Source organism: Silurus meridionalis, chromosome 29 (genome assembly GCF_014805685.1).
Source record: "Silurus meridionalis isolate SWU-2019-XX chromosome 29, ASM1480568v1, whole genome shotgun sequence".
In the NCBI taxonomy this organism is placed as follows: domain Eukaryota; kingdom Metazoa; phylum Chordata; class Actinopteri; order Siluriformes; family Siluridae; genus Silurus; species Silurus meridionalis.
Window position 1 is genome coordinate 2434600 of NC_060912.1, and position 13404 is coordinate 2448003.

Here is a 13404-nt window from a genome sequence, read left to right on the forward strand (position 1 = left end):
GAAAGCTGAGGGCCTTGCTCAAGGGCCAAGCGGTGGCAGTTCGGTAGTGACCTTCCGAACCAGAGTTGCCTTAACCACTGAGCGACAACCTCCCAGGCCCTGTGTCCATAAGATCGGGATGTGCTTTTGGAACATCAGGTCCCCACATCTGGTGCCCATTTGCTGTTATAATAACCTTAACTCTTCTGGAGAGATGTTTCAACAAGATTTGAGGAGATTTTTGGTGATCCATCCACAAAGTCAGGTACTGGGGGTGAGGTTTAGACAATCTCAAACAGCTTTATAGCAATTCAATCAAGATCTTCCACTCAATTCTATGTCCAGCATATCTTCAGAGAGCTGGCTTTGTGAACAGCGGACATTCTGCGTAACATCAGGAAAATAAAACCACGTGCTGTTATTGGGAAATAATCATTGATGTAGCATCCTGACCCAGCAACGGCACGTCCTTAAGTGTTTTACCTTCAAAATATCACTAGAGGTTTGACAGTATTCATCCTTTTTGGACCTTTTAACACAAAAATCGATGTGGAACAGCTCAAAAACAAGATCACACCTGTTATCGCTTATGTTATAGCAGCTACAAATGGCCTCTACATCACCGGGCTGATTCTTTTCCCCTCTTGTCCTTGGGATAATGGAAGATGGAAAACATCTTTCCTATTGCTTTCCATAAGAGTTAAATAAAACATCCAAATGAGCAGTTACTATGGAAACGACATTGTATTAGAAGAAGCGCGGCATGATTAAAGTACACTGCCAAACCTGCCTGGTAGGGATATAAATAACGAGCACGGACGACGATCCTCATCATTGTCCTCCGTGTCTAATGCTCTTATCTGGTTCGAGCGTATGATGATGGTCATGCAGCCTTCAGCAGAGATCTGTCACTGTCTTCTTCCAGGGCTGTTAAAGCGACTCGAGCCGGGGCAATTAGCGGCATGAGCTCCATTAACAACTCGGAAATACGCATCTTTGCTGGATAGAAAGACTGAAAGCTGCATTGTCCTCCTTTACTTCAAAATTACTTAGAGCGGTGAAGTCCATAGGTAGTCTAATTCCTCACCCTGCCTCCACACCCTCTCCACATTTTAAACACAGAATCCAATGGTAAGGAGGTAAAAGAAGATCATGTTGGGTCCAAACCCTGCCGTTTTATATACAATAATGCAGAGCTCCATCAAAAAATCAATTCCTGACAGTCCAAAGTAATTGCAAATGGAGGCTAAACGTGGAATGAGATGTTCAAAAAGCACTGATCTTATGGTCAGGTGTCCACAAACGTTTTTCCATACATTGTATTCCTTCTACTTTATTAGGACGTCTCTGATGTGAATGGCACAAGAATCTTTCCCAGAAAACCCAAGGGGGAGTGGCAGCCAGCTCAAAGGGGGGCCGAGAGTGGCAGCCAGCTCGAGGGGGGGCCGAGAGTGGCAGCCTGCTCAATGGCGCAGCGGTGGCAGCCTTTTTAATGGCGCAGCAGTGGCAGTTATCTTAGTGGGTGCAGGTTTCTGACCCACTGGAATTATGATACAGTGAATCAGCACAGAAATAAATTGGTATGTAATCAAAAATGTGACAAATACTTGAGATAAGAACAAAATATACTCCTAATCAACCTGCTAAGAGTCAGATATATTTTTTTATTCATTTATTACCTTGTTGTACTCTATGTGCAGCTTCTCCTGCTCACTCTCCAGTTTGTCTTTTAGGTTCTTCTGCTCCAAGATGTTGTCCTGGATCTGGATCATCCTCATGTTCCGCTCTGAATACCAATGGACACACAGAGATCAATACACTGATGGTTATCTACTTTTTAAAAAAAAAAGAAAGAAAAGCAAGAAAAAAACGAACAAAGAGATTGAGACGGGAAGGAAAAAAAAGAGGAAAAACAGAGCGCTGATAGAAGAGAGGCCTCCCGCTGAAGCCTAATCGAGTGTGAGCCCAAGGTTACACCACACATCTGCTCGTAGCATGGCTTGTTTAGAGGGCGAGTGCCTCTCCGTGAGACGGCATACCGGGTGGCACGCGCATCCGGCGCTCGCTCTCGCATCCTGCCTGCTGTTTATCGCTGAGGGATGAGCGCTGAAGGTGTTATGACTGTTACGTGGTAGTATGCAGCAGATGTGTTTCCGTACTTTTAAATGAGCAAAGCGACTAGAAAGGTGTTGCATTTCTGCACAACAAAACACCATTGCGTCGAACCGACGTCGGCACGCTAACAAGACCATAATGTACCGTGTTTACTTATACGCCGTTTGGCAGACGCCCTCAATTATCTTATTTAGACAAATGAGCAGTTTCAGGCATAATGGGGCTTGCTCAAGGGCAGCTTGGTAGTGCTGGGATTTGAACTTAAGACCTTCCATAGGTTAGCAATGCTTTTTGAAATGTTAATCTTTTTAACTTTGGCGTCACTCTATAACGTTTCATTCTGGAATGCATGTCCAGTAAAGAAATCGAGCATAATATGTATACAGTCAACCCCCGGTTATTCGCAGTTCGGAACTCACGGTTTGAAAAAACTCGCGGGTAGTCGTTTGGAACTTCAGCAAGTTGCGGATTATCTAAAATACTTATTTTGTCAAATACTGTACACTATTACGTTTATAAAGTGACAATGTCTAGTTGAATTCACTAAGGTATCATAGGGGCCATTGCTTCCAAAATTCGCGGATTTTCGAAAGTCCAGGGGGTGTGGTAGAGGTGTAACGGGACATGTATTCATACAGAACCGTTTTGGTACAGGTACCCAATTCAATCCTTGTTTTTAACGTAGAGGAACATAAATAAAAACCCGAGTCCACTCACGAACATTGTAAGTGGCGGACCGCAAGTTGTTTTAGTCTCCGCCTAGCACTTTGAGTCACTACTTGATTCGTACCGCGAACTAAGATTTTGTTCTCCGTATGCGCGAAAGCACCGTCATTGCTTCCCGTCATCGCCAACATTTTTACAACAGTCTTGCCATATGGATTCTTTTGCGTTTCATGTACAGCTTCAAGCCCAACTTCTGCATATCGAGTGATCGAATAAAGGATGAATTTATTCATGAACAAATATCTATCTTGTGTTTCCTAAACGCGGACATTCGTTAAAGTCATATTAAAAAATATGACATATGATATATAAAGACATTTAAATAGCGCATTCATTTGATTGATTCTATTTTTAAAAATTACACTATTTAGACCAAGCATTTTATTTCAATTTGTTTATAAATAAAAAAAAAAAAACTGTTGTAAACAACGTTAGCTATTAGCAATTTTTTGTGTTTCGCATAATTACGTTTCAGTACCACAACCGTACTGAACTTTGTGTACTGTTACACCTCTAATGTACACAATTTTATCTACATTTAATCCCCGTTTGCTATAAAAACCTCCACATTTCTTAAATGCTGAAATTTTGGAGATTTGTGCTCAATGGATTGAGGGGAAAATCCCATGCTATTAAAGATCCGAAGGCATCCTATACTGTTAGTACCATCCTGTACTATGGTGTGGCAGTTCATTGCTTACATATTACTTAACACATAATTAACAATAACACTGGTCTACAAAAATCTGGGAAAATTAACATCTTAAATGTTTTGATTGGATGATTTAGAAAACAGGCGATAAAAGTGCTAATATGCAAAACCTTGACCATGATGCCTCGGACTTCTCGACAAAGTGCGGTAGAACAATGAAAATCACATGGAGCCTAAAGATTATTACCTAACTGCGATTTCTTGGTCTTTTATTAGAACCTTGTAGTTTAGTCTGATGTGACGGCTTGCATTCTGTAATTTTATATTCATGTTATAGCTTTAAAACTGAATAATTTTGAGGTCGTATCTTCATAATCTAGGAAGCTACACAGCAATGCGACCAATGAAAAATCATTTTCCAATAATTGGTATCAATAAAAAGATGATTGGTGTGGCACGATTCTTATTCTTATATATACTTCATTTTCCTTTATTATTGACCCTATTCTGGAAAAATATTTAGCTACTTTCATTTCCGAAGCGTTCTCCTTGCACACCAGTGTAATTGGAACGCACCAAGGTAGTAGTTGACAAAATCGGCGGTGAGCGCCGGCTGCTTGTGTTTCCGGCGCCCGTCCAGGCTCGCGCTGGCGTCCGCTGTGTCCGTAGCAAAGACGTCCGTACTGATGCCCATGAGCTCGGCTTTCCGCAGGAGCTTCCGCACGGCCGAGGCGCTCGAGGTGAGCGGCCGCGGCAGCTTCTCGCGCGGTACCCACGCTTGAGGACGCGCGTTCCGGGACACTTCGGCTTTCGCCCGGTACTGCTGCAGCCGCGCGCTGATCCTCGCCTGGAGTCGAGGATGGGAAAAGATAGAGAGAAGGTTGTTGTACTTTAAAAAGGAAATGGCAACAAAAGCAATAGAAGATGAGCAGCGCAGGAGACCTGAGCTTCAGGAGTGAGCTGCCTCTCTCGCTCGTGTAGGGACACTTTGCAGTAGGACTGGAGCGCCAGGTAGTTCTTCCTCTTCCACTTCCTGTCGAAGCGGTCGGCGTGCTGCTTGCAGTAGGCAAAGAACGGGTCGGCGATGTCCTGGAGGACGAGAGAGCGGACGTGTTTGTACCATTCGTTAGGAAAGAGTCGGAATTCTGTTTATTGATAATTTGATACAGGAATTAAAAAGCCTTTAGGGACTATGTTGTGTTGTCAAAAGTATTGGAACACGACTTTTCCAGGCATATGTGCTTCTTCAACCATTTTTGTGCACAATCCCAGATCCATAAAGATATGCTTTACATGGTTTGGAAGATCTTGTAAGGCCCTATCGAACACCTTTGGAATGAATTGGAACGCAGCCTGAACCCCTGGCCCTTGTGGCGGACTCTCCAGAAACCACACTTTAAAATCTGGTGCAACATCCTTCCAGAAGAGTTGAGATGAATTTAACAGCAAATGAGTACTAAATGTGGAATAGGATGTTCAAAAGGCACGTATGTGGAGTTGATAGATCTCTAAAGCAGACCACTTAAGACCTTCCACTCCAACCCAAAATTATTCAAGACCAACAACAGCAAGTTTAAGACTTAAGGCCTAAAATTTAGATTTTATTTGTAGCCTTTGTTTTTTTAACTTTTAAGACTGGAAACCCTGTGGAAAAGACGGGTGTCCCAATGCTTCCGTTCGAGTGGTCTGAAAGTCATCAGCTATTTTTTCCTCTTCTTTTCCTTTCCATCACACAAAAAACTATATCCTCCTTTCGGAATGCACCGTGTGGTAGGTTTTAAATGTATAAACGGATTTTTTTTGGTTCCGGAGACAGAAACAAAACATTTTTAGGTATGTTTTAATGCCTATGAATAATGAAACTGAAAAGAAAAAAAGAAAATCAATTCATAATAAAAAGAAAACATTTTTTTATGATGACTGATGATATCAGTCCTCGTAAGTTCACTCGGTTTTCGGATGCTATACATCCTTATCAAAAATGAATATGTCGTTCTGTGGGAAAGCTCGGCTTCTAATCGTGTCTTCAGACTGACGTGAAGGGCAAGGAGAAGCGTGTAACGCTGGTGTATACGCTGCCAAGCCTCCCCCCCATTAAAAAACGCACAATCTCGAACAACTTGATCTATTACGTGTCGTATCCTATTCTCCGATATTGTCCCGACGCGACTAGCGCTCTAGATTCCATTTCACACCCCTCCCTCCCGCTTTCCCTCCCTCCCTCCCGATTCTGCCACGCCTGATAATTCTAATGTATAGTTCCATTACGGGGCGGGGGTGAGATAGGAATATCTCGAGCGTCCTAGCCGTCGCGGTTACGGCGTCCTGAGGTCTAGACCGGCGTCTGGGCCCGTGCAGATAACTGGTGACGAATACTCAATGACAGTGGGACTGTAAATTTTTTCGCTTTAAAGCAGAACAGGGGGGTTGAGATGCGCAAAGCGAGGAACTTGAGGAGAACCATAGTATAGGTTGATTCATGTCTTGGCGGTGGACGGTGGATGCTGGTGGGGGGTGGGGGAATGAAAAATAAATAAATAAACCTCCCTCGAGGTTGCGGGAAGAAGCAGCCATTTTGAGGAATCGTTTAAGCTTAAGGCATCTCGCCGGATGCTATCAGCGAGCTTACTTTTTGATACGGCGGCGCTTTTGCACGGCCGACTGGATTAAGTGGATTGTGGCGAGTAGGCACTTTGCCCGAGTGTTTATCAGCATCACGGCGTCACCTTTAACACAGAGCGGGCTGCAAATTTCGGCCATGAGCTTGATGAAATGTCACTATACTCTTTTCTTTTTTTCTTTAAACCTACACTATATGGACGACAAAAGTATCAGGACACCTGATCACCAGCAATATGTGGTTCTTCACTAAACTGTTGGCACAAACCCGAAGGCGCACGATTCAGTACGACGTCTTTTGATGCGCCAGCACGGAATTTTCCATTCACTTCAACTAGGAGACCCAAACTTGTTCCAGCATCGCAATTCCCCTGAAAGCCGGCTCCATGAAGATATGCTTTACATGGGTTGGATTGGAAGATCATGAGATGCCGATTTCGATTCAACACAATGTGATGGGGAAAAAAACAATTCAAAATGGTACTTGCTTTTATTTCTTTGCTCACGACGGACTGCAAATCATCAAGTGCCTTCAGACTTCTAATGGATCTGACTCCGGAAAGATGCAGCTCTACCTCTGCCATCTTAATCTATAGTCTATGCAACTCTCAGGACACAGACATGTTCTGCTAGCTTGCCTTTTTATTCTAAAACAAATGAATATTGATTAATTGATTGATCGATAGCCGTTCACTCTGGTTCCAGCAGGTCCTCTTTACTTCAAAAAACCCTTACAAATTGGATGTAACTCACATTTCAGATTAAAAAAGCTGCGCTGTGGTCTGACATTATTGTGTTTGTAAACGATTCAATGTAGCGTCTGGTACTGTTGCAGTATAAACGTGTAGCTCGGTAACACTGGAAGAAACCGGCTGCTTTGAGCAATATCACACATGAGAGTTGCCATAACTCCTAACTCCTTTCTTTCCTTCTTTTTTTTTTTCTCCTGGATGGCAGCAGGGCACGAACTCTGCGGGCTTCAGAATGATGAAGGACTCCGAACAGCTTAGGGCTGTTTTATTAGCCTTCACACACACACACACGCACACACACACACACACACAGCAAACATAGCTACCATGACGGGGATTTTACGAAAGGAGGATTTAGGGTTATAGATGATGGAATTGAAAAGGGTGAGGGGAAAAAAATAAAAAGCTGATGAATGCCATCAGAAATCCTGGAGGGTTTCGAAGAGACATTTGGAGAAGTTTTTCGGGGTTGATTTATGTATGTAAATTACCCAACGAGCACATCGTAGCATTAATCACTGACTACGGCTTTTAGACAACTCGAATTAAACCTGTGTCGAGGTCGAAAGTATTCGGACCACTTTCCATCCATATCTCAACAGTTACCACAGAATTCGAGGCACACTTCTGTATATGATGTCTTTAGGTGGCATGAAATTTCCCCTTGAACTGAAAATGAGGCCCAAACATGTTCCAGCATGGCAATGCCCCCTGTGAACATCTTCATGGAGATATGGTCTATATCTCCATATGGAGTGAAAGAGCTCCTTCGATAGCGCTCTTTAACCCTATTGAACCCCTTTGGGATTATTAAAATGCTGTCTACAACCACCCCCAAACCCCCTCACCTACATCACAGTATTATTGCCCTTGTATCTAAATAAGCACTCTAAAATTTAGTGGAACATCTTCCCCCTGAAGAGACTATTATGGGGAATGGGATGCTCAAAAAGCACATTTGAACCTTATGATCACGTGTCCAGAAACTTGGCTCGTTAGTCAAATTATTTAAAAATTTAAAAAGTTAGAACATTGTGTAGAATGTAAATAAAAACAGAATGCAATAATTTGCAAATCTCAAAAACCCATATTCTATTCACAGTAAAACAAAAAACAATGTTTGAACTGAGAACATATACCATTTTAAGGTAAAAAGGTGGGACTATTGTGTAGCATCAAGTCTTCTGTCCATATACATCTGGGAACTGAGGCCAGTTCCTTAAGTTTCAGGAGAGGAATGCTGTCCCATATGTGTCTGATTCTAGCAGCTCAACAGTTCTGGGTGTTCTTTGTTGTGTTTTTCATTTCATGTTTAACTAAAGGTTTTCAAATAAGGAAAATGGCTAGACTGCAGCCAGGGGGGTGCGGACGTAAGATCATGATGTTTCCGGTGAGAAACTCACGTGTAAGGAGAGCTCGGTGACAGAATGCGCATGTGGTCACAATAGCACCAGCTGCACAGCTCCCTATGTACATAGGACAATGTCTTTTGGCCTGAAGGTCGATGCCCCCTTTGACTGTGAGTGCAGCCTTGTGCTGCCAACCATGTGTGTGTTATAAAACGAAATGTTTTACTATCACTTCGTATGCATTTCAGATTTGCTCACCTCTTCTGCAGCAGCCTCGGAGAGAAGCCCTTCCCGCTGGGCACACGTCACGTGAAAGTAAGATCGGCACATGCCTGCATCGCAGCTGATACACACACCGGTGCGGGCGAAGCGGGCGTCCTCGCAGAGACTGCACTCCTAAAGCGCAGCCAACAGATATCAGGTGAAAATTCACTGTTACTGTTGGTTCCTTTAAAACTTCCCACGCCACATGACCAGCAACTTGTCAGACAGTTCGTCCCCGGGAGCGAGGCCATGAAAAGTGTCGGCACCTATTATAAAAACCTTCCGCGTGCATTTTTATTACATAAACCCATTACGGATAAGCCGGACACGCCGGACTCGAAGTGGCAGCCCAGGCTTTGTCGGCACGTGACGCGAAGGAAGGTCACGGTTTCCAGCGAGCTCGAGAAGTGTCAATTGCGCTGGCTGAGAATTAAAATAATAATAGGGCTTTTTTTTTTTTTCAGAGAGCAATTCGCTTTCAAATGTAAAGAACGAGCCGCTAAAAGGACGACTTCAAAGTGCTTTTAAAAGTAATTTGCTTTTGCGCTTATAAACGCCGTCGACTGACTTGCGTGACCCCGAAACTTGCTTTCAGGTAAAGTAAATGTCAGAATGCCTCAAATTCTTTGGGTAAATGCTCAGACGCATGTAATGGCACAGTTATGGAACTTTTTATATGCAGACGGCTTGTGCAGGTCTGATTTTCCTAAACTCTGGATCCCAATCTAGATCACTTGTTTAGGCCTGCGTTAACAAGTAACTCGAGTAATTCGAAGACAAAAATGGAAAAATTATTTGCCTCAATGCGCCGTCTAGTCCATTTAACTACGCACCACCTGTAAACTTCCGACTTTACGAGGAATTTTCAATGTGTAAAGCTTTCTGCCACTACAGAGGGGGTGACGCAACTACGACTTTTTTCCTCGCAACTGCGATGCTGCCCAATTGGCTAATTGCGAGAAACAAAGTTGCAATTGCGTCCCCCCCCTTTGTAGTAAGTCAACCCCTCCCCTCTTTTGTGAATAAAAAAACGGAGTCGAATTCAGGTGCTGAAATGTCAAAACTATGCTATGAATGCAGATAATTCATTGGAAGAAAAACCCGAAGACGAGCACTCCTGGTCCGGCTTAAAGAAAAGCTAGGTTAAGAAAAACACGAATCATCTCATCTTCTATAGAAGTTGCTAACTTTACTATGATAACACAAAAATCGAAAGGTCCCCATGTGGCGCATACTGACCTTGGCGCCGTATTTGGTGTAGTTCATTTCCGTCAGCGTTACGGGCCGCAGCTTGTCGATGTCTCCGAATGCCACGCCTGGAACGTAGAGTGCGCATACAACGTGCACCCACCTTTAAAAAATTCAATAAAAATCAGACATGAAGAACAGAGTTCTAAACAGGAAGAACATTCGCACACTCGTTTATCAACAGCATCGGCCAACCCATTTATATAGTAAGTATAGAATAAGGGACTTCTTGTAAGATTCCGCATTTAGTCCCAATTTGGTATTATAATCCTATGAAACTGATGCTCTGGGAAGATGTTCCTCCAGATTTTGGAGATTTATGTTTAAAAGGTAGGTGAGAAGGCGCCCCAATTCATCCCGAAAGGAATACAGAGGAACAATCATGCTGGAACAGGTTTGGGTCTTCAAGTTTCGAAGGGAAGATCTTAATCCATCGCATCCAATGACGTCCTATACCAGGGGTCCCCAATCTATGGCCCCTACACCCCCACAAATGAAATGTCCCTCTGAACAATGCCAGTATATTAATATAAATACGTATATTAAAATTTTCATTTTAAGTATGTTTTACTCATATAATATCTGTATTTGATAATAAATGGTGGCTTCAAACTATAATTTCCTTTCGTTATTAATCGAGGTACCGATGATTCCTGAAACGATCTGCAAAAATCCATACCGATAGTTTTTCCGGCTTCCGGTTTGCTTCCACAACGAGAGCGGCCTCTAGAGGCGAAACACTGACACCATGTGCTATTTGTTTTAACACAAGACTATATTACACTTATTATTTATTCATTATATTTATTATTTATTATGTTCCTTTAGCACATGATATATACACACACACACGCACTGTATATATGAACCTTTAATAAGTTTTGCGATTCACCATTTTCTCATCAATTTGCCGGACCGAATCGGCTCGAACATGACCGTTTTTCTCAGGCCGGCCAAAAGAATATTTTCGATGCAGAAGCCGAAGGCCAATATAGAGATATCCATCTGCAGCGAGCATGCGCTCCACACTTTAATTTGCTGTGTTTTTCATGCTCTAGTGAAGTAGCAAATTCAGGTGCAGGTGAGCTGAGGGAGCGTTATCAGTGATAACACACAGCTCGAGTCCTCCTCAGTCGACAATCTTGCTCCAACACCCCCCACCTACTCATTCACTCACTCATTCTCTCTCTCTCTCAGTACTCTACTAGGCATTACTCCTGCAATAAACAACAAACCTCAATTATCGACATGCGGAATATATTCGTAGACTTATCCGTTCAAAATGCCGTTTACACACGCTGCTTTGAACATTTACATTTATGGCAGCGCGACATACATTTGTCTCCTTTATACAACTGAGCAGCAGTGTGGTTAAGGGCCTTGCTCTGGGGCCCAGGAGTGGAGGCTTTGTGAGGCTGGGATTTGAACTCATGACCTTCAAACTTAACCATTGAGAGTTAAAGAGCCTGGTTCAAGAGTCCCCTAGTGGCAGCTGGGTGGGATTTGATCTTATGACCTTCCCAATCCAAAATCTGATGCCATAACCACCTCCCTAAAACTAATTTCATTTCAGCATTGATGTTTACGGGATTGGCAGACACCCTTACCCACTAGCAGCTGAGAGTTAAGGGCCTTGCAATGTAAGGGCCCTGCAGTGGCAACTTGGTACTGGGATTTGAACTCATGACCTTTCAATCCCAAGCTTATTTAGTTTCAGCATTTACATTTACAGCATTTGGCAGATATCCTTATCCACTTACAACTTAACAGTTAAGGGACTTGCTTGAGGGCCCCGCAGTGGCAGCTTGCTGGTCCAATGCCTTAACCCCTGAGCTAACCCATGCTATCCCACTTCTAAGGTTTTGCTTTGACCTCCACTATAGTGTCAAAAGTATTTGGTGCAGTTTCTTCCCAAACCAAACTCTCCCTACAAACTTGGAGGCACCAAATTGTATTTGGATGAGCTTCACTTCAACTAGGAAACTGAAACCTGCTCCAGCATGACGATGCCCCTGTACACAAAATCTAGTGGAACTTTTACAAGTCATTAGCGTTACAACAATCCGAATCATGCTCGTGGCAACGCTTTGCGTTAGTAATCGTTTCCAAAAGTATGTGGACACTTATGCCTTTCTTCTCAAACTGTTGGCACAAATTTGGACCTGTACATGTCTTTGCGTGCCGAAGAATTTGAATTTCTGTGTCCAGCATAATGTCCCTTTTCGAAGGAAAAAAAACCTAGGGCTGTGAATCCACAAACGCCATCCTGTACAATTATGTGCATTCAACTTTGTGGGGGACCAACAACACATGGATGGAAAGGTCGGGTGTCCCAATACTTTTGGCCGATGTAATGGGTATAATCATTGGCTGCATTCATTTTTAATTTTTAGTTTAACATTTATGGGCAGAGACTCAGGGATTAGTGATGGTTCCTGCCTTTTGCACTTTCCAGTCACGTGATAATCTAGCAGCAGTAGAGTACCCATGTGTATAAAGCTTTATAAACGCATCATAGCAGGTTTTCGCTCCACTTATAGATTATGATTATTAAAAGACCTGAAAGCTAAAACACACCTCCCGGCATCCGTCTCCTTGAAGATCCCGTCCTGATTGGGGCAGAGCTCACAGCTGGGCATCACGCCGTTTTTACAGGCGTCGCAGAACCACGGTTCGGTGGAGTTCTCCGAGGCCGAGCTCATGATGGAGTCGCTTTCGCCATCAACCCCGTAGCAGCCTGGGGGAATAAGTTTCGCTTAACAGATCGCAAAATCCTTCAGAATATTGCATCATTTTATTTTGTGGATCGGTGCAGAGAAGACGCACATTTCATAAGAAGAAAAACCCTGCAGCATCGCCTGACTGCTGCCACATTCTCACCGCTCTGCACGATTACCGGCACTCGGAGTAAAAAAATAATAATACACACAACTAAACAAAAATAACTGTAGAAACACACACAAACTCTCTCTCTCTCTCTCACACACACACACAACTGTATAAACACACACAAATAACTGTATAAACACACACAAACTCTCTCTCTCTCACACACACACACAAATAACTGTATAAACACACAAACACTCTCACACACACCCACACACACAAATAACTGTATAAACACACAAACTCTCTCTCTCTCTCACACACACACACACAAATAACTGTATAAACACACACTCACACACAAATAACTGTATAAACACACAAACTCTCGCTCTCTCACACACACACACACACACACAAATAACTGTATAAATACACAAACTCACACACACACACACACACAAATAACTGTATGAACACAAACTCTCTCTCTCACACACACACAAAAAAACTGTATAAAAATACAACTAATTAAATCAACATGTAGATGGATGGATGGATGGATGGATGGATGGATGGATGGATGGATGGATGGATGGATGGATGGATGGATGGATGGATGAAAGAAAGAAAGAAAGAAAGAAAGAAAGAAAGAAAGAAAGAAAGAAAGAAAGAAAGTTGGATGAACAGACAGAGGTTCAGATCAATAGATGGATGGATGGCTAGACATCTGGAAGTGTCTATAAGTGTTTTCTGAAAACAACCAAAATACACAGCTGGAACTACAATGAGCATCACAGAAGCTACAGCTGGATCTGTAGGTTGCGGTCAGATGAAACCGTGTGATAAAAGCCCACATTGTGGCCATGAA

At 42.9% G+C, this 13404-nt stretch overlaps 1 protein-coding gene across 4 annotated transcripts in view; it reads right to left on the reverse strand.

The window, feature by feature from the left end:
- The window catches only part of phf14 (PHD finger protein 14), a 75688-nt gene that overhangs the window by 48862 nt on the left and 13422 nt on the right, over window positions 1-13404 (reverse strand). For all 4 annotated transcript variants that reach the window (XM_046843776.1, XM_046843777.1, XM_046843774.1 and 1 more), the window contains exons 5-10: window positions 12282-12441; window positions 9696-9807; window positions 8451-8588; window positions 4415-4561; window positions 4049-4319; window positions 1659-1765 (exon numbers count right to left, since the gene is read on the reverse strand). In XM_046843776.1, coding sequence (XP_046699732.1) covers window positions 1659-1765; window positions 4049-4319; window positions 4415-4561; window positions 8451-8588; window positions 9696-9807; window positions 12282-12441 — 935 coding nt within the window. The remainder of the gene's footprint in view (window positions 1-1658; window positions 1766-4048; window positions 4320-4414; window positions 4562-8450; window positions 8589-9695; window positions 9808-12281; window positions 12442-13404) is intronic.